The 20,641-nt window shown below is 43.7% G+C and overlaps 1 protein-coding gene across 3 annotated transcripts in view; it reads left to right on the top strand.

The window, feature by feature from the left end:
- The window catches only part of LOC137624288 (ankyrin repeat domain-containing protein 17-like), a 72,712-nt gene extending 57,794 nt beyond the window's left edge, over nucleotides 1–14,918 (top strand). For 2 of the 3 annotated variants that reach the window (XM_068354841.1, XM_068354838.1), the window contains 8 exons: nucleotides 488–681; nucleotides 1,100–3,403; nucleotides 6,275–6,539; nucleotides 7,534–7,697; nucleotides 7,894–8,250; nucleotides 9,311–9,486; nucleotides 9,835–13,549; nucleotides 13,928–14,918. In XM_068354841.1, coding sequence (XP_068210942.1) covers nucleotides 488–681; nucleotides 1,100–3,403; nucleotides 6,275–6,539; nucleotides 7,534–7,697; nucleotides 7,894–8,250; nucleotides 9,311–9,486; nucleotides 9,835–13,549; nucleotides 13,928–13,969 — 7,217 coding nt within the window. In that variant the 3' untranslated portion in view covers nucleotides 13,970–14,918. The remainder of the gene's footprint in view (nucleotides 1–487; nucleotides 682–1,099; nucleotides 3,404–6,274; nucleotides 6,540–7,533; nucleotides 7,698–7,893; nucleotides 8,251–9,310; nucleotides 9,487–9,834; nucleotides 13,550–13,927) is intronic. The other variant, XM_068354840.1, reaches the window with a different exon arrangement.
- Nucleotides 14,919–20,641: the final 5,723 nt, after the last annotated feature.

Below are 20,641 nucleotides of genomic sequence, written 5' to 3'. Positions count from 1 at the left end.
AATGCTAGTTGTTGAAGCAAGGCAATAAATGATAGTTGTTGAAGCAAGGCAAGAAATGATAGTTGTTGAAGCAAGGCAATAAATGATAGTTGTTGAAGCAAGGCAATAAATGATGGTTGTTGAAGCAAGGCAATAAATGATAGTTGTTGAAGCAAGGCAATAAATGATGGTTGTTGAAGCAAGACAATAAATGCTAGTTGTTGAAGCAAGGCAATAAATGCTAGTTGTTGAAGCAAGGCAATAAATGATAGTTGTTGAAGCAAGGCAAGAAATGATAGTTGTTGAAGCAAGGCAAGAAATTATGTTTGTTGAAGCAAGGCAATAAATGCTAGTTGTTGAAGCAAGGCAATAAATGATAGTTGGTGAAGCAAGGCAATAGATGATAGTTGGTGAAGCAAGGCAATAAATGATAGTTGGTGAAGCAAGGCAATAAATGATAGTTGGTTTGAAAGACGTGGTTATAACAACAATGCTTTTTATCTTTCAGACGACAGACTTGGTGAAGGGGGAGCTGTTATGGGTACCAGTGGCGTGCAGACCAGCGTGGTGAAAGGAAACAGAACTAAACCGAATCGCAAGCCAGGGGTCATCTCCACTTTGCCCGCCACCAATTCATCTAATTTAACTTCCGCCACTGGTCCAAATGGAGAAAAGCTAACACCATCCTCTGACTCGCAAATAGTAAGTCTCCTGACCTGTGTTGGTTTTGTTGATCATTTTACTGCATGTTACTTGAGGAGTTAGTGGTAATTGCTTTCAGCCTATGTTATTAGGAACTGTCCTCATAGGCCAATCACTGTGCCATAAATGCACGATATTAAATTTTCTGGATCATTTCTCTAATGCATATCCTTGTACATTACCATTTATTGTTGGTGGGTATTTATCCTAGTGCTGGAAATATGTAAATCATTTCTCAAAACTATTGATTATTGCATACTTAGTGATGTATTTGAAATTCGTAAACCATTAGAAAAGTGGTTTCAAATGGATATAGTAGCTCAAAGAAACATTTTAAGAGAAAATTATAATTATCAAAACATAAAATTATTTTGTGGTAAAAGTAGCTTGGAATTAATGTTTATTATTTTTATTTCAGATTAAAACTCCACCTGTGAGCAAGGGCAGCAATAGCGGGGGAGAGAGTGTCTTACTGACCCCAGCCTCCCCAACGTCTCCCCCACCTCCGAGCAACCAGGAGGAACCCAAAATGAGACCTTGTGATAGACTTGACCAGTATGTTGATAACTTAGTCAGGAAAGCAGAGCAACCATCATCCAATAGAGAGGAGCAGATCCTACAGAAACAGCAGATCTTAGAGGAATTGCAGAGAGTGGAGAGAGAACTGCAGGGGAAAGTTATTCCTTACAGCGGCAGCTACGATCCCTCCAGGAGTCCCATCAGCAGCTGTGCAGTGTCAGTCGGCAGCAGCGGCGTGGGTGTTGGAAACCTGAGTGGCGTGTCCACCACCTCATTTGCCAGTAGCAGTAGCAGTGATATGAGTGGCAGTGGGACTTCTCTAGCAGCCCCTCTTGTTTATCCCCCGGCCTCCTTGCATACCCACGTGCCCATTGCCACCCACACCGTCGAGACACAGACAGGCTTCCTTCCAAACACTGGCTGGACGGGCCTACCCCCTGGCGTTGTTATGTCTGACTTGCCTCCTGTTGTGTCCTTGTATAGTGGAGGAGGGGCCTCTGCAACACAGCTCCCCATCTCGTTGCCAGCAGAAGTGGCGCAAGTACCGTCAACGATGTTCCCTTCTGGTGCTTGCCCCCAGGAGTCTCCAAGTTATGGTAGTTCATCTGCTTATCTTACTCCAGCTTCTCCTCCCTCTCTTCCTTCCCACAACATCCCATCCTCCTCTTCTGGACCAGCAACTGGAAATGTACCCGTGTCTGAAAGACCGAAGATGATTCCCTCGAAAAAGGCTGACAAGAAGAAACTTCAGTTACAACAGCAGCAACAACAAAAGCAAGTTTCGGCACCGCAGCACGCCTCACAACAGCAGCAGATGATGGTGCAACGCAGCCAAACTGTTCAACCTCTCCAACTCCAGCAGGTGCAGCTAAACCATGGGGTCGATGGTAGCTACAGCTGTCATGGTAGTAGTTTGACTACGCAGCCATTACTAGTTCCTGGGGGGAATGTGTCATCGCTCCCTCCTCCTCCTCCTCCAGGGGTTGCGCATCCTTCGGGTGGCTCGTCTCAAGGTCTACCCCGTCCGCCTATTCCACCACCATTACTAGGTGATAGTGCTCTTGATAAGAACTGTCAAACTAAGAACAAAATGGAAACCCCCTCACCCAGAGGGAAGATGGAGAAGAAGAGAAGCGTCCCCTCTGAGTGTGATTGCCCTGGGGTATTATCAGGCGAAGATATCAGCAATGTCATGTTAGAAGGCGATGGTACTGGAAGAGACATCGGAAGTGGTGCGGAAGTTGTTCCGCTCACCCCCCTTGGGACTCCAATGCAATTGTCAACGGGGTTAGGGCCAACCCCTGCGACTGGATTGCAGTTTGTTCCTACTACAATAGTATCTACTCCTCACTTGCAGTTTCCTCCTTTCCAAGTTGGTAATGGGTCTGTGCCTCTGCAGTATAGTTCTTTGTCTGGGCTTGGAGTGGGTCAGACTGTCCCCAACCAATCCATCACCAGCCAGACAGCGGCTGCTGCAACTGTAGCTGCTCACCATCAGTTGCAAGTGTTGGCTCCCACAGGAATAACGGCAAGTAGCAGCAGCAGCAGTACTAGTAGCAGCAGCACGAGCAGTGGCAGCAGCAGCAGTAGTACTATTTCCAACAATGCCAGTGGAGGTATTCCTGTGGGAGCAACGACAGCTCCACACTCTAACAAGTCTCAGGTAAAGAAGTATTTGCTTCAGTCACCCCAGACAGGAGGAGCTGCTGGAGAAGTCAGTGTTCAGCAACGCGGACCCTTGGGCCCCCTCTTGCACACGAGCACTGCTGCCATATCTGCGGGCCAGCAAGTCGCCACTCATTCCCCCAGCATCTGTCAACCACCCAGCAAGAACAAGAAGAAGCAATTGCGAAGCAGCACGAACAAGCAACTAGAGAGAGACAGCCATCTCACCCTTCCTGTGAGTGCTGACGCACCTAGCGAACACGATATCGCAGCGCACCACCAGGCCGTCACTGCCGGCTTACCGTTGGATCCCGCCGGTCAAGGAATGGTGTATGCTAACACCCACACCATGGCTCATTTCCCGGTGAGTATGGCTCCACAATCTGGCACTCTTCCTCTCTCCTCGGCACCTGTCACCAGCTTTGGTCAAGGTCTGCAGGTCAATGAGCCCGGTTTGATGGTAGCTTCTCCAGCTGCTCCGGCCAAGATACTCAATGACCAGTTGTCCGAGATGATTGCTACACCTGCTGCAGCACAGGTAAGATACTTCCTGGTGACCCCAACACTTCTGGGTTTATTTCAATTCAACTGGAGGTGAATTAGTATGTGTAGGACTTCTCGGGAAGAAATCCAGCTTTGGCTGTGAATCGTCATTTAATGCCTTGTTTTCTGAGACTTTTTGAAGGTTTGTACTTCTGCAAGAGATTCTTTTACTGCAAGTAAAGAATCTTGTCATTTTTTTTTTTTTTTTTGGTATGGTGGGTGTAGTTTAATTGTATATTTTTTCTTAAGAACTAAGCTTTGGGTTAGGGGTATCTTAAGGTATTAGCTTATTTTATTTAGAAAGTTAACTTACCATTTTGAAATTTAGTAGAGATAGAGGAATAGCATAGGTTTGTAAGGTTTCATCCCCATAGAAAGTAGATAGTAAATAGTCTAACGCTTTAATATGGGGAGGTTGCTACATTACACTAACTTGGTTAATGTGGTCTTATTAAATTACTTTTGAGGCTTTTGTTAGTCAAATATATAAATAATTAATGTGGTAGGGCTAATCTTTGTCAGTGGATCTTGACTGAATTTAAGTGGCATTAAAATATATTTCTACTTTTAACATAATCCTCTTTTAGTGAAAAATATATTTCAAGCTAGATTTCAGGTTTAGTCACAAGATACTGCTTGATAGCTTGTATTACATTTAACGTAAATTGCGTTATTTTTGCGAATGAGAAAATCTTATCGTACTATTATCTTTCAAGCTTAAGAGGCCTTTTGCTGGTTATGTTCATCCTCCATATGACATTGTCCTACAGACTATAAACTCCCTAAGATTTTGATGCAGTAGGCCATTTAATTTACCAGGCTGGGAGGAATGTAGAGAGGAGAGGTCCCCTTTTTTGTTTCATTTGTTTGATGTCTGCTACCCCCTAAAATTGGGGGAAGTGCCTTGGTATATGTATATATGTATCATTTAGTTTTTACAAGTTATACTCTTAGCTTTTGCTCCTGATTTGTTATTTCAAAACAATCCTCCATTAATTACAAACTAAAGGCCACCCCTTGTTACATCTGTCTGGAATACAGCTCATCTTAATGACCGTTTCTCGAGTAGGTAGTAGGTTGGCCAGGGCACCAGCCACCCGTTGAGATACTACCACTAGAGAGTTATGGGGTCTTTTGACTGGCCAGACAGTACTACATTGGATCCTTCTCTCTGGTTACGGTTCATTTTCCCTTTGCCTACATACACTCTGAATAGTCTGGCATATTCTTTACATATTCTCCTCTACCCTCATACACCTGACAACACAGATTACCAAACAATTCTTCATCACCCCAGGGGTTACTGCACTGTAATTGTTCAGTGCCACTTTCCTCTTGGTAAGGGTAGAAGAGACTCTTTAGCTATGGTAAGCAGCTCTTCTAGGAGAAGGACACTCCAAAATCAAACCACTGTTCTCTAGTCTTGGGTAGTGCCATAGCCTCTGTACCATGGCCTTTCACCGTCTAGGGTTAGAGTTCTCTTGCTTGAGGGTACACTCGAGCACACTCTCCTATCTTATTTCTCTTCCTCTTGTTTTGTTAAAGTTTTTCTAGTTTATATAGGAGATATTTATTGTTGTTACTCTTCTTAGAATATTTTATTTTCCTTTTTTCCTTTCCGCACTGAGCTATTTTCCCTGTTGGAGCCCCTGGGCTTATAGCATACTGCTTTTCCAATTAGGGTTGTAGCTTAGTAAGTAATAATAATAATAATAATAATAATACTCTCTAGTCCTATCAACCTAGTAACTGATTATCTAATCGGTTACTATACACTATAATTATGGGGTCTATGGTTGAACAATTTTTTTTCTATCAAAACTATTCCATCCTCCACACTTCATCAATTAACAATAGATCGTGAAAATGCCTCTTTCTTGAACGGTACATATGTGCAAGGAATTTCTTATCTGCAGAGATAAGATAGTAATTGATGATCATGAGTTTTGGTTGTGTTTTTTGTCGAGAGTTTTCAAGGAAACCAGAAGAATCCCACTTTGTTTGAATAGAACAATTAAAGCAATTGGAATTTTATATTTTCCTGTATTAGTAGCTGTTAAAACCAGTAATATATAAAAAAAGTGTTATTTAATGTTGCATAAAGCATAAATCTTAGAACCTTTGTAATAGTTCAAATAGTATTGATAAATTATTAAGATACTATAAATTTTGATTTTAAATTTTGAAAGGTGTTCGTGGAAAATTGCAGCATTAGGCTGTAATACTAATAATAAGCACATTGTAATGCCCCCTGATTATAACCCACGAGCAACAGTCGTTATAAAATAAGGTAGATTAACGCTTTGGGTTGTTCTTTATACGGTTATAAAGCATGTTTAAGAATTCCTATGTTGGGTTAATTTAGGTGCTAAACCTGCATAGTCGTAGTTTAGAAAAATTTTGGGAGTTTTCAAGGATTGGTTGAAATGCCTTGCTTGGGAATTGGTGTTTGATCATTCCAGGTCTCGATACATAATTACACTGGAATTGCCAAAGTCTAATTGGTTATAGAACAATTTAGGCTTTAGTTAAAGTAGGTTAGCTAGTATAATGTAATTCTATCAGGAAATACTTCAGTGGGGTCTGTATTTTACAGGTTCACTAATAATTTAGTTCCTAAATAAGATTTTCCATAAGATGAGTACTTTTCAAGTTGTTGACCAAATTTGATTTTAAACTTCTGCTTATCAATATCAATATTTTTATTCAAGATGGTATTTAGTATATACAGTAGGTTACTTTTCTCTTGATTCTAGTGATTAGGAATAGCGTATAAGCGGGCAAAGGGACTATATGGGATACTCCATTATATGATGAAACAAAGCTTAACACTGAAGGTATCTGATTGCACGCTGATTATTTCCAGGGAGGCGGAAGTCAGTTGGGCGTGGGTACCGGTGTCCCCGTCTCGGTCGGCCTGCCATACGTTGGAGGAGATGGAAGCGTCCCGTACACCGGACACGCGGGTGTAGGTCCCGGGACCGTGTGCCACTATCCGACTGCCATCCCTTCGCATCTTGTGGATGTGGACATCGAGACCGATTCTAACCACGATACTGCTCTAACTCTAGCCTGTGCTGGTGGTCACGAAGAGTTGGTACAGCTTCTCCTTGCCCGTGGTGCCACCATAGGTATGTTCTACTTTTTGTTTATTTCTTGGATTGAAGCTACTTTTTATTCTTAGATATTTTGTGACTGTAGTTTGACAAGTATAAGAGTGAATTAGAACCAGGTCTTGGTTATTGTTTGTATTTTATTTACCAAATGTTTTGAAGGACTTAAAGTACCATTGACCATAAAATTATCATACTCTTATGCAGAACTTCAGCTTCCATATTACCACATCGTATTTCTAGGCTAAAGAACTTTGGTATTGTACTAGATTTTGTCAATAATGGTGATAGTTTATGTCAAGCCTTTGAATATGGGTGGGTTGGTGTGAAATGTCATTTTACTTGAAAAACTTGTATTAGCAATGACCTTATTTTTTAACCACTTTCATCCCATTTACTTTGAGCAATTCTAATTTGTAGAAAATGAAGGTTACAGGAATTGATAAAAACTGAACCACAGTAAAATGTCGGGTATCTGTAAGACTAGAACGTATGAAGACAGTGAAGAGAGTTGAAAGAGTGTACCTTGGCTCAAGGTGCCTTTGAATAAACGGGTCTCAAAGCATGACATAAGTATTAATAATGGGACACTAGTAAATGTCACATGCTATAATGCAGGCATGAGTAACCTGTGGGTCTCCCAAGACTTTCTATGTTACAGAAACTATATTTATACCTGTAATCAACATCAATATGATTTGGATATCATGAAAGATGTCACTTAGGTAAAATTTTATAGTAAGACAGAAAAAACAAGGAAGAATTGCAAAAATGATCAGTATATATTGGACAAATATTTCTTCCATGTGTGTTATCTTGCAGCCCACATTCATATGGAAGAATTGTCCATACTTTCATTCAAGTTTAACCAAGTTAATGGGAGAATTAGATTGTGTTAATAAAAAAGTTTTAAGTTCTTGGAACTTCACTACCAGTAGAAAATGTGTTGGATTAAAGCGAGGATTTGGTTAATCCTATTTGAAAATCTTAATCGGGTTTCTTCTTCTTTCAGAGCATAGGGATAAGAAAGGGTTTACACCTCTAATCTTAGCAGCAACAGCAGGTCATAGCAAAGTGGTTGAGACATTGTTAAATTCTGGTGCGCACATCGAGGCGCAGTCAGAGCGTACCAAGGATACTCCTTTATCCTTGGCATGCTCTGGCGGTAGGTACGAGGTAAGTCATCTCCTAAGTTAGTCTTGGTTGACGTGGGTTTACTGATATAAAACTCTTGCCAAAATGCTATATTGCTGTAAATTATGATCTGAACATTCTGAAATTTTATTTGCCCTATGCAATGATTTTGATTCAATTTGATTAGCTTGTTACCTTATGAATCGTATGAAACTAATTAATTACCGTATGTCTTTAGGTTGTAGAGATATTGCTGCAAAGAGGAGCTAACAAGGAGCACCGCAATGTATCCGACTACACTCCGCTCAGTCTAGCAGCATCCGGGGGCTTTGTGAACATCATCAAGCTGCTTTTGGACAATGGAGCCGAGATCAACTCCAGGACTGGAAGTAAACTCGGCATTAGTCCCCTGATGTTGGCTGCCATGAATGGTCACGTAGCGGCTGTCAAGCTGCTGCTGGACATGGGCTCCGACATCAATGCTCAAATTGAGACCAACCGCAATACGGCTCTCACCCTTGCTTGCTTCCAAGGCCGCCATGAAGTAGTGTCGCTCCTTCTTGACCGTAAGGCAAACGTTGAACATCGTGCCAAGGTAAATGAAATAACTTAGTTTTGCTCTACTTAAGATTTTCTCAAATCAATTTGTAAATAGGAATTCAGTTATTTTAAGGGCCCTATAAGATACACACAGCATTGTAATTTTTATTATTATCATTATTATTATTATTATTATTACTACTTGCTAAGCTACTACCCTAGTTGGAAAAGCAGGATGCTATAAGCCCAGGGGCTCCAACAGAGAAAAATAGCTCAGTGAGGAAAGGAAACAAAGAAAAAGAAAATATTTTAAGAACATGATTAAAATAAATATCTCCTATATAAACTATTAAAACTTCAACAAAACAGTAGGAAGAGAAATAAGATGGAATCGTGTGTCCGATTGTACCCTCAAGCAAGAGAACTCTAATACTGTAGAACAAACGTTGAGGCTTTCCCTTTAGAAATTTTTGTTTCAAGTAGTTTTAACAAGTAATCAACCTTATTATTTGTCTTTTTGTTGAAAGTTATACAAAATGCCCACATGTATCATGTAGAATAAAAATGGAGAACTGGGGAAATAAAGAGCACCAAAATTATCAGAACTTTTGTTTATCTCGTACAGTTGGTTTAATTAATTCGGAACTAAAGCTTCACTGGAATCCAAGGAGACATGACAGCTTTGATTTGTAGCATGTAACGCTGTGTTCGGCAAAAGGGAAGCTGTCCGTTGGCAACTGTCTCGTCTGCTGAACATAACAATACATTAACTGCTACAAAGTAAAGCTGTCAGACATCATCTTAGCATCCTGTGAGGTGCACCGGAGTCAATGAAGCAGACTGTACCAGTTAACACACATGATGGAAGTAATAAATGTAATTGGGCCCAAATAAATGATAAATAAGTGAATGGCCAGAAGTGAAGAAATTCAATGTCTTAATCAGGAGACAAGTAGTGTTATTAGAATTTATTACCTGTTAGTATAAAAAGCAAGGTATGGCAAGCCTGAAAACCTAGTAGATTTAGGTGTATAGATATTTTATTTATAGTTAAAATAGTTCTAACCATTATTATATAAATTAACGCTTAATGACGAATTGTCTTTGTCTGACAGACTGGCTTGACACCGCTGATGGAAGCCGCAAGTGGGGGATATGTAGAGGTGGGTCGCGTGTTATTAGACAAAGGTGCCGATGTCAATGCTCCCCCCGTACCCTCCTCCAGAGACACAGCCCTCACCATCGCGGCTGATAAAGGACACTACAAGTTTGTCGAACTTCTCATCCAAAGGTGATTATAGTTGGTCTCTTGTTTTATGTAGTTCTTGGATTAATCATTTTTATTTTTCAAACTAAACTTCATTAGAGTAAGCAATTTCAAGTAAGTTCTCATCCGAAGTTGATTAAAGTTGAACTCTTGTTTTTTAGTGCTTGAATTAATAGCTTTTATTTTTGGAAGTATACTTCATTGGAGTAAGCAATTTTAATTAAATTTCTTCAGTGCTTACTTAGCATACACAATTTTTGAAATAATTAGGATAATTAGTTGGTCTTTGTATGCAAGAAGGAAATTACTCCAGTGAAAATTTCATTATTTTGTAATGAAGAATCTAATATCACATTTGTTTCTGCTCCACAGAGGTGCTCAAGTTGAGGTGAAAAACAAGAAAGGAAACTCGCCTTTGTGGTTGGCAGCTAATGGGGGACATCTAGAAGTAGTCCAGTTGCTATACAGTGCATCAGCTGATATCGATTCAGAAGACAATAGAAAGGTATCCTGTCTGATGGCTGCATTCAAGCGGGGTCACTATAAAGTTGTGAAGTACATGGTCCGTAACGTGTCTCAGTTCCCCTCGGACCAGGAATTGCAGAGGTACATAGCAACTCTAAGTGATAAAGAATTAGTAACCAAGTGCACCAACTGTTTAGAAGTCATCCGTGCTGCCAAAGACAAACAGGCATTAGAGGCTAATAAAAACGCATCCAATTTACTCGAAGAGTTGGAACGAGAAAAGTCTAGAGAAGAGTCGAAGAAGCTGGCTGCGCTTCGGAGAAGGATCAAGAAGAGAGCCAAGAAACAGGAGAAGAGAGAAGAAAAGAGACGCTTAGAAGGAATCAAGAGAGCAGACGATGGCAGCGATAATTACGAAGGGGAGGATGACGACGATAACGCTGTCAGCGAGAAAGAGAAAGAGCAGACGAAAAGAGAGAAGAATGAAGCCAATGCTCTCCAGAGAGTAGTGGAACAGATTGCACCCGAAGAAAAGGATGGCGATAGCGGCATAGATTCCAATAGTCAGACGAGTGCAACTTCGGAAACCAAAGTCATGGATGAAAAAGACAAACCGGGCAAGAGAACCAAAAAGAAAAAGAGAGAATCTGCAACAAAAGACTCAACTATAGCAAACCAAAAGCAAAACAGTAATCCATCCCCTCTCCCCGCAACTGAAAGTGGTGGGCAGAAGAAATCCATTTCTACGAGTACCAGTAATAATAATAATAATAGTAATATTACTAATAACAATACACATTCTCAACCTAGTGCCTCATCAATAAATTCTATTATTACTACTACAAGTACCACTACCACTACGACGACAACGTCATCTTCCTCATCTTCGTCGTCCTCTTCCACCACCTCCTCCAAATGTAAGAAGAAGAAAGAGGAGGAGAACAAGGCTAGTGGCGTCATGAATGAATTAGACATTTTCCATCTAGATAACATAAAGCCATCTAACAACAAAAAGTCTGGCCACGATTCTTCTCGTGTGAATGCTCTAGATACTTTTGGAGAAGTGGATCATTATGTTACACCAATACCGGGATTAGTGGGCAGTGCATCAACCACTCTCAGTGCACCATCTCTCAGTCCAAATGCCAAAGTGTCGTCAGGACTTGGTACAAGTCCAAAGAAAGGTAGTCGCAGAGAAGAAGGTTGGAAGGAAGTGAGTCGAAAGGCAAAGAAGGTGGCTGTTCCAAACAGCGCAATTAGTAGAGTGATTGGACGGGGCGGTTGCAATATCAACACCATTCGTGAAGTGTCTGGAGCACACATAGAAGTCGAGAAGCAAGGAAAGAGCCAGGGAGACAGAATGATAAGCATCAAGGGCTCAACGGAAGCAACTCGTCAGGCTCAAAATCTCATATCTGCCTTAGTTAAAGATCCCGATAAGGATTTGTCAGAATTAATTCCCAAGACTGTTGTTAAAGTGGCCCCTAAGCCACCTAAAGTTAGCGTTGCAGATTCTTCAAATTCTAGTGCAGCAAGCAAGGCTCTCAGACCAGCCAGCACTATTGGAATTAGTATGGCAACTGTTACAGCTTCCACTGTTAGTATAACAACTGCAAAGTCTGTGACAACTACCGCTACAGCGTGGTCAAGTGCCGTTTCGTCTCCCAAAAGATCCCAGGGTAGACCTGTGTCATCTGTATGCCCACTTGCCTCTGCTGTTCCTAAAAGCCCTGCTGTACGACAGTTGTTCCCCGGGGAAAAGAAATCTGTGCCTGTTACCACTGTAGCGAGTAAGGTTTTGAATAACATACATCCTTCGACTGTAGCTCATAGCGCTGATGCCATGCAGACCTTTGCGGCTAAACTGGCAGATTCCAAAGGATCCGCGAAAATTTGTTCTACTCCACCTTTAGTAGGTTCTCCAAAGCCTTCTGTACAACAGAGTTTAGCCAATAATGTTTGTACTACCGAGAGTATTGTTGGAGAGGAAAAGGGTGTTCCAGAAGCCAATAATAATAATAGTAATAATAATAATAGTAGTAGTATGATGAGTGAACAGTATTCTATTTTTAATAATAGATTCAGTCAAGTAACACATGAAGCTATGTGGGGAGCCAAGGAAAAGCTGCAAAACTTTGCATCTGTCGCAGCCTCTGGTCTTGTTACGAATGGAAAATTTCAGCCTCAGGGACTCCAGCAAAATCAACAAACATCTCATGGTCAAGGTAATTATGTGGATCAGATTGATCAGGCTCCAGCTCCAGAAGCTACTCGTGCTCCAGGGTATCGGGGTTCCACTTCCACTGTCACTGTCAGTAGCCACATGACATCTGTTGCAACAGGCAGTCCTCCAGGTAATGTTCCTATGCCTTTATCAATGCCAGGACCCCATCAGCCAGGCGCAACAAATATGGCTCGTAGTGCACCGGGCACACCTGTGGCCTCTCCTTCCATGAGACCCATCGCTCCCCCTCCTACTCGCCAGACTGCAACGCCACCTTTTCCGCGTTCCTCGGTGGATATTGGAGGAGACCCGCCTCCTTTCTTGCTACCAGGCCCAGCTCGTACCCCTCCACCAATGGTATCGCCTATGGTACGTCTAGGTCCAGTGGCCCCTCTGCCAACACGTGGTCATCTCTCTCAAGTAAATGTGAACATGGGTCCTCAACCTTTTTCAGGTGTATCCATGGCTAGTCTAGCCCCAGGAGGTCCTGTATCATCCATACCACGAGTTCCTGTACCTCCAGAGCATTCAGAATTGGTGAACTTGGCTCCGGGCCAACCTTACCGCAAACCACCACCACCCATAGAAATTGCAATGAGCTCTTTTCATCAGCAAAAGCAACAGCAGTTACAACAGCAGCAGCAGCAGCAACAACAGCAGCAGCAACAGCATCAGCAGTTTTCAATGGCACAGCTTGCAAGCATGATGAATGTAAATGGAGTGAGATTCACCACCCCACAGACAAATACACATCCTGTCTTTACTAATAATATGATGGCTCCAATATCTGCTGCTCCTCAGATTCAAAGCAATCTGAACCCTAATGCTCCTGATTTTACAAGTAGGTCTGGAACCTTTGTGCCATCTACTTTTCCACCTCGATCACAGCTGGCTGCTTTTCAAAATGGAGCTCCCACTGTTACTCCTTCATTAGGTTCAGGCTATGGTGGAATCAGTCAGTTTCCTGGCGGACTAGATCTGCACACGGAGTCATTGATAGGACTCATGCCACCGCGAAACCAGCCAGCCCTTGCTGTTGTGCCTGCCTCTGTCGGAGGTAACGCTGCATTTCGGAACAGTGCCGGTCCGCAGGAGAACTCTTCGCCGGTCCACTCCCCACACAATTCAAACCCAGCCTCACCTACTCAGACAGCTGCTGCCAACAATGCAGGATTAGCTCAAATTCATGAAGAGCAGCGGCACGTTAAGCTCCAGCCCATTGGTACCGAAAGGGCCCAGAAAAGATCGGAACGGGGTGGTGTTGGCATTTTAAGTGGGGGAATGAATTCTGAGTTGATGTGGTCAATGCCGCTGCCGGAGATGTTAAGTGCTCCGCCCTTGGATCATAATCTGCCGCCAAATTACTATAATGATATAGATATCACGCAGTATCCACAGGTAAGATTAAACCACCATTGTTAGGACTAAAAAAAAATGGTGTACAGTACTTGGATAATTTTAGATTAATACTGTTATGATTTAGTAGGTCTTGTGTGATGGGCTTTCGTATGTTTAAACACACTTGCAAGAATTTTTCTTTTTACCATATGTAGCATCAGGAAAGCTGCTAGGCTTAATATATATAAGAAAAAGTATTGTATTCCTTCAAGTGTAGCGAGTTATGTGATGTAGTTACTATTTGAACTTGTACCTTATATAATGGATATATTGTTTGAAAATTACAGGTACACCTTTGTCATAGCTGAGTTAATGGTAGAGCACAATGCTGTATTGTGTAGAGCATACCTGTTCTTACATAGTATCTTCCGTTTACAGTTGTGGAATTGGGGAGGTGATGTGAATCACCATCAAATGTAAGTGTCCACTGAGCTGAGCCAATGCCTTGTGATGATATTTGAGACTTGAAACAGCAGCACCTGAAAGAAAGGAAGAAGCAGCCGCAGTCCCCCATATGGCATGAAGAGGAGAGCACTGTTGGCTCTGGTTGAGCTGTTTTGCATTGTGCTCATTCTTTCTTTAATAAAATTTTGCTTTATGTAGTTGAGGGTGACACTTAAACTCAGTGAAATTGCTTAAGTTAGGTCATGAATTTTATGAAGTGCCACTTTAAGCGAGTGATGTATGATATGAACGCCGTTATGTTTGTAAAGATATAAAATTACGCAACCGTATATGCAAAGCTCTGTGGTCATTTTTTTTTTTTGCCTCCCAAGTAGGGATTAGTCGTAAAGGACGTATCATATCTGGTGGCCTCAGCTCGCAGGATCCATGGCAGTAGCATAATCTACACTGCCTTCAGTGAATGAAAAAGAATGTCCCATTGTGGCCGCACCTGCTGTCCTCCCTGTCAGCTCATGCCCCCCTTCTCCCTCTGTCTCTTTCATTCTCATATTTCTCACAGCAGGCAGGGAGCAGTCTTGTGTGGTGTTGGTCATGGTGTAGTGCACAGGGCATGTATTTGTGCCTGGCTACTTGACGTGGCGTGGAGTCGGTCGGGCGCTCGGCCCCTTTGTAGTGATTCGGCCGTCTCCACGGCTCTCGTAAGCATGCACAGGACAACCCAATCTAGCACCGGGCTTTATACACACGTTTGTTGCGGTCGTACTGTACTTTATATGCAAAGTCAATTCATCAGCCCTTCCCTTCCCCTCCCCTACCCATGTTCCGCTAACTACCCTCCCCCCACGCCATAGGCCTACTTGGTGACAAGCAGCTGCCCATCCCTGGTCTGCTCGGAGGTCGCATATGAAATTTTATGCTTAACTCCACTTACTCTGTGGAAACATTAAAGATTTATCAGGCAAAAGCGTATTTTACTTGAACCTTGTACCATTGTTGAGAATTTTCATATGAACTAATGTTGAGTGGATAATTGATTTGGTTTTTCATAGAATATCATAAGATGACATGAAATTTTAGATGATTATTGTATGGCATTCTGAAAAATTATTATTGAACCTTAACATTCATATCAACAACTTACTTTTGTTGAATAAGTTTAGAATTTTCTTAGTTTTAGAATGCCTTCTATAACAATGTTAATGCTATGATTAAAAATTTGACTACAAAATCTTATTGTCAGAATTCATAATGAGTTACTGTTTGAATAAGATGGACGGATGAAGATGATAGAGGCTCGTCTACAGACGTTAAATAATTAAATGAATATTGTGTTTTGAGTTTGTATTTATAAGAAAATATTTTAATATAACTGCTGTCACTTTAAATACAATGGATTTATGAAATATGGTTTAAAATTTTCCGCAACTGTATTAATGTTGCTTGTTACCTTGCATAGTACTGTACAATATTACAAAGTCTGAATTAAAACAAGAGAGACTAGCATTTGAAATGGGAATGATTGCTATAAATTCTGTCGAAGAGACAGTCCCAGTTTTTTCATTGAAATGTGTACTAAATACAAAGTATTTTTAAATATTAAACTTAGCCGGTGAATATATAAATAACTGACGTCTCCGACGGCCCGACAGATTCCAAAAAACTCGCGAGCGATCGCCATGAAGGTTGCGGGTGTGCCCACCAGCGCCGACTATCGGCCAGATACCGCATATACTTTTCAACCACTCCAGTTCTTCTCTGTCGGTGTCACCGACAACATTGGTTCTGCTCGCTCTAGACCTCGAGTTTTCTACCGAATTGGTGAAGTACTTTGTTTTGGGTTTTATTGGCTTTCGCTGTGTTGGTGTGTTCCTTCAATAAAACTCTTGAAACCTTTTTTGCTTTTTGTTTTTTGTTGATGAACTTGGCTTTCCTTTGGATTTTCTCTGGTTTTTCATAATGGTCGACCCTTCTCCTGTATATCGCAAATGTGCGAAAGATTGTAACAAACGTCTTCCGAAAGCTTCTATCGACCCTCTTGCTGTTTGTGCTAATTGCCGGGGTAAATCCTGCCAATTAGGAGATCGGTGTGAGGAGAGTGTGGTTTTATCGGAATTCGAGTGGTTAGAGTATGAAAAGTATACTCGTAAACTCGAAAGAGATAGGGTGAGGAGAAGCTCATCTAGATCTTTAGAATTTTTCTCCTCCCATGCCCCTGAACCTAATCCTTCCCCTGTAGTGGTAGTTTCTGAACCCCCTATTAGCACTCATGAACCTTCAATGCGCGATATGTTTTTAGCTATTCAAGCATTAGGTGAGAAGGTTGAAACCTTAGCCTCGGACAGGAACCAGCTTATGTCCGATGTTAAGCTGTTAGAGTCAAAGTGGTAAAGTAGAAAATCAAAGTGGTAAAGTGGAAAGTGCGCAAAATGTGTTTAGTGTTGCGACCGAGGGTTCGTCTGTTCGTGCTTGTCGCTCCCCTAGTCCGAGACCTCTTTCAGGCTCCCCTGCACCAGGGAGAAGGAATGTCGTAGGACTTAAGGGAGCGAGAGGTGTAAACCGACGTACAGACGTTCCCTCTATGGTATCAGACGTTTCTCATCAAGAACGTCCTTACCATAAGACGGGGGAGACTAAGTTCTCCTCGTCTTCCGACGACTTACCGCATAAGAAACCTTGCCGTAAGGTTTCTAGACCCTTAAAGCGCAAGTCAGTCCCTTCAGGACAGGTCCAGCGTCCTGGCTGTAGCCATTGGGGCAGCTCTGACCACTTTGTCATCGGATGGCTGTTCGCCTGTTGAGCGAAAGCGTGACACGGAGTCCGAGGGTCTCGTTAGGTGCGATGATTTGCATGCACAGACGTTGCTGACGTCACGGCCCGTTCCGACTCCCGTTGACCCGTAGTGGATTGTCCTGCAGGACATGCAGTCTAAACTTTCATCTTTAATGGAGGTTTACGAGCATGAGCAGGTTCGTAAAGATCCTTTGCTTGCGGTTTGCCAGTCCGACAAGCGTGACTGTGGCCTTCAGCCGCCTAAACGAGTGTTTTCTCGTCCTTATTATGTTAGCGCTAACGTTTTCAGTGCTGTTAAACGCGATTCTGATCGTGTTCCTCGTCATTCACGTCAGTCACGTGACGTGGAACCCCTTTTGCCGAAGACTCAAGGTGACGTTCAGCAGCTGTCGCCACATTCCCGTACTGACATTCGTCGGCCGACTCCGTTGCCTCGACGTGACGTTGAAAGTCTGTCACCGCAGTCGGGTGTTGTTTTTCCTGCTCAGACCCTGCAGTCAATGCAGCTCCGACGTGATGTCGAACGGCAATCTACTCAGGCTGTTATTGTTTGTCAGTCACAAGACTTTCAGTCTTTGCAGCCTCGGCGTGACGTCGTTACCTCAGCTGTTGCTGCGGCTCCGTCGCATGATGACATAGCCTGTCAAGCGTTGCCTCCTCGGCATGTCTCTCCGTATCGCGAGACTCGGCCGTTGTCGGATGAAGTTCCGTCGGATGAAGAAGTCGTTGATCCCCTTCCAACTGATGTTCCTTTGGGGACTCTTTCGGATGGAGAGGAGCCTAAGGTTGCTCAGCCCTCTCTTGATTTTAAGAAGATCATGCTAATTTTTAAGGACCTTTTTCCTGATCATTTTGTGTCTGCTGCTCCTCGTTCGCCCCCATCGGAGTTCACGCTGGGCCTAGCTTCTTCGACTCCGTCGTTCACGAAGTTAGTGCTCTCTCGCTCTTCTAAGAGAGCTTTGCGTTTATTGGGCGACTGGTTAATGACCAGGAGGAATTTGGGGAAGTCAGCTTTTGCTTTTCCCCCTTTCAAACTGGCTTCTCGTGCGAGCGTCTGGTATGACACGGGAGAAGTTCTCGGCTTGGGAGTGCCTGCCTCTGCCCAGGGAGACTTCTCAAGCCTCGTAGACTCTCCTCGTCGTCTGGCCATGAGACGCTCGAAGGTTTGCTGGTCCTCTTCGGACCTAGATCATCTCCTCAAAGGAATTTATCGGGCCTTTGAAGTTTTCAACTTTTTGGATTGGTCGCTGGGAGCCTTGAGTAGGAAGATCTCGTCAGCAGACCGTGATGTCTCTGTTCAAATTATGTCCTGCATGGACAAGGCTATTAGAGATGGCTCTAATGAACTTGCTGCTACTTTTACAGCAGTTCTTAAGAAGAGAGACTTTGTTCTTTCCTGTCTGCAGGTGTCACTCCTTGTCAAAGGTCAGAACTACTCTTTGCGCCATTGTCTTCTACCCTGTTCCCGCAGCAGCTTATCAGAGATATCGCAGCGTTTCTTGTACAGAAGGATACTCATGATTTGATGGCCACGTCTGCTCGTAAGGCTGTACCTTCGTCCTCTTATGTCAACAGACCTAAATTTGATACTCCAGCGACAAGGTTTATCCAGCCCTTTCGTGGCAGAGCTCCCAGTAAGGGAGGCTCTCGTGCCGATAGTAAGCGGGGTAAGAAGAGAGGATCTAAGTCCTCCCGTGGCAGAGTCTGACTGCCCACGTCCTCAGACAGCAGTAGGGGCCAGATTGACGAACTTCTGGCAGTCCTGGGAGAAGAGGGGTGCAGACTGAGAGTCTGTTTTGTTGCTAAAGGAGGGTTACAAAATCCCTTTTGTACGGAGACCTCCTCTAGTAAACGATCCGATAGACCTCTCTCCCAGGTATCGAGAGGAGTCGAAGAGACGGGCATTACATCTGCAGGTGTGTCAGTTGTTAGAGAAGGGGGCGGTGGTGAAAGTCTCGGACCTTCAATCCCCAGGTTTTTACAACCGTCTCTTCCTAGTTCCAAAGCACACAGGAGGTTGGAGGCCAGTGCTGGATGTCAGTGCTCTCAACGTTTTTGTTGTCAAAACAAAGTTTACGATGGAGACCACCAAATCCGTTCTAGCAGCAGTCAGAGAGGGGGACTGGATGGTCTCTCTCGACTTGCAGGATGCGTACTTCCACATTCCGATACATCCAGACTCTCAACCTTATCTAAGGTTTGTATACAGGAATGTGGTGTACCAATTCCGAGCACTGTGCTTCGGCCTCAGCCCTGCTCCTCTTGTTTTTACGAGGCTCATGAGAAATGTAGCAAAGTTCCTACATTTGTCGGGGATCAGAGCCTCTCTGTACCTGGACGACTGGTTACTCAGAGCGTCGTCCCGTCATCGCTGTCTGCAGGACCTACAGTGGACTTTGGATCTTGCGAAGGAGTTGGGCCTCTTGGTGAACATAGAGAAGTCTCAGCTGACTCCCTCCCAAACTATGCTCTATTTGGGGATGGAGATACAGTGTCTAGCTTTTCGGGCTTTTCCGTCTGCCAACAGGATCGAGCAGGCTTTGCTCAAAGTCTGTCTCGTGCTAGAGAAAGACCGTTGCTCTGTGAGAAGCTGGATGAGCCTCCTAGGGACGCTTTCATCCCTGGAACAGTTTATCTCTCTAGGGAGACTTCACCTACGCCCTCTCCAGTTCCACCTAGACTCCCATTGGAACAAGGAGAAAACTTTGGAGGCGGTCTCAATTCCGATCTCCGAACCAGTCAAGACTTGCATGGCCTGGTGGGACAGCAATATAAGACTTCGAGAAGGTCTGTCTCTGGCAGTCAAGAACCCAAACCATGTGTTATTTTCAGACGCGTCGGATTTGGGTTGGGGGGCGACTCTGGACAGTCTGGAATGCTCGGGTCTTTGGGCGGCAAACCAGAGGAGCCTTCACATCAACTGCAAGGAGCTGTTGGCAGTCCATTTAGCACTGACGAGTTTCGAGAGTCTGCTTCGAAACAAGGTGGTAGAAGTGAATGCAGACAATACCACAGCCTTGGCATATATCTCCAAGCAAGGAGGCACTCACTCCCACGCTCTTTTCGTCATCGCAAGGGACCTCCTCATCTGGTCAAAAGATCGAAACATCTCGCTTTTGACGAGGTTCGTCCAAGGGAAGTTGAACGTCTTGGCGGACTGTCTCAGTCGAAGAGGTCAGGTGATCCCTACAGAGTGGACGCTCCACAAGGATGTCTGCAAGTGTCTGGATGACTTGGGGTCAACCCACCATCGATCTCTTTGCGACCTCGCTGACCAAAAGGCTCCCGACTTATTGCTCTCCAGTCCCAGATCCAGAGGCGGCCCACATAGATGCCTTTCTGTTGGACTGGTCTCACCTGGATGCTTACGCCTTTCCACCGTTCAAGATCCTCAACAAGGTGTTGCAGAAGTTTGCCTCTCACGAAGGGACCAGGTTGACGTTGGTTGCTCCCCTCTGGCCCGCGAGAGAGTGGTTCACAGAGGTACTTCTATGGCTGGTAGACGTTCCAAGGAGTCTGCCTTTGCGAATGGATCTCTTACGGCAGCCTCACGTAAAGAGACTTCATCAAAGCCTCCCCGCGCTTCGTCTGACTGCCTTCAGACTATTGAAAGACACTCAAGAGCTCGAGGATTTTCGAACGAGGCAGCTAGAGCGATCGCGAGGGCTAGAAGATCCTCTACCATCAAGATCTACCAGTCGAAGTGGGAGGTATTTAGAGATTGGTGCAAGTCGTCCTCCAGTACCTCTGTAGCGCAGATTGCGGATTTTCTCCTATATCTGAGAAACGGTCGCTCCCTCTCTGCATCCACCATTAAAGGCTACAGAAGCATGTTAGCTTCTGTTTTCAGGCATAGAGGCTTGGATCTTTCGAATAACAAAGATCTCCAAGACCTCC

Source organism: Palaemon carinicauda, chromosome 31 (assembly GCF_036898095.1).
Source record: "Palaemon carinicauda isolate YSFRI2023 chromosome 31, ASM3689809v2, whole genome shotgun sequence".
NCBI lineage: Eukaryota > Metazoa > Arthropoda > Malacostraca > Decapoda > Palaemonidae > Palaemon > Palaemon carinicauda.
Note: the sequence above shows the minus strand (reverse complement) of the source record. Positions and strands in the feature narration are given on the sequence as shown.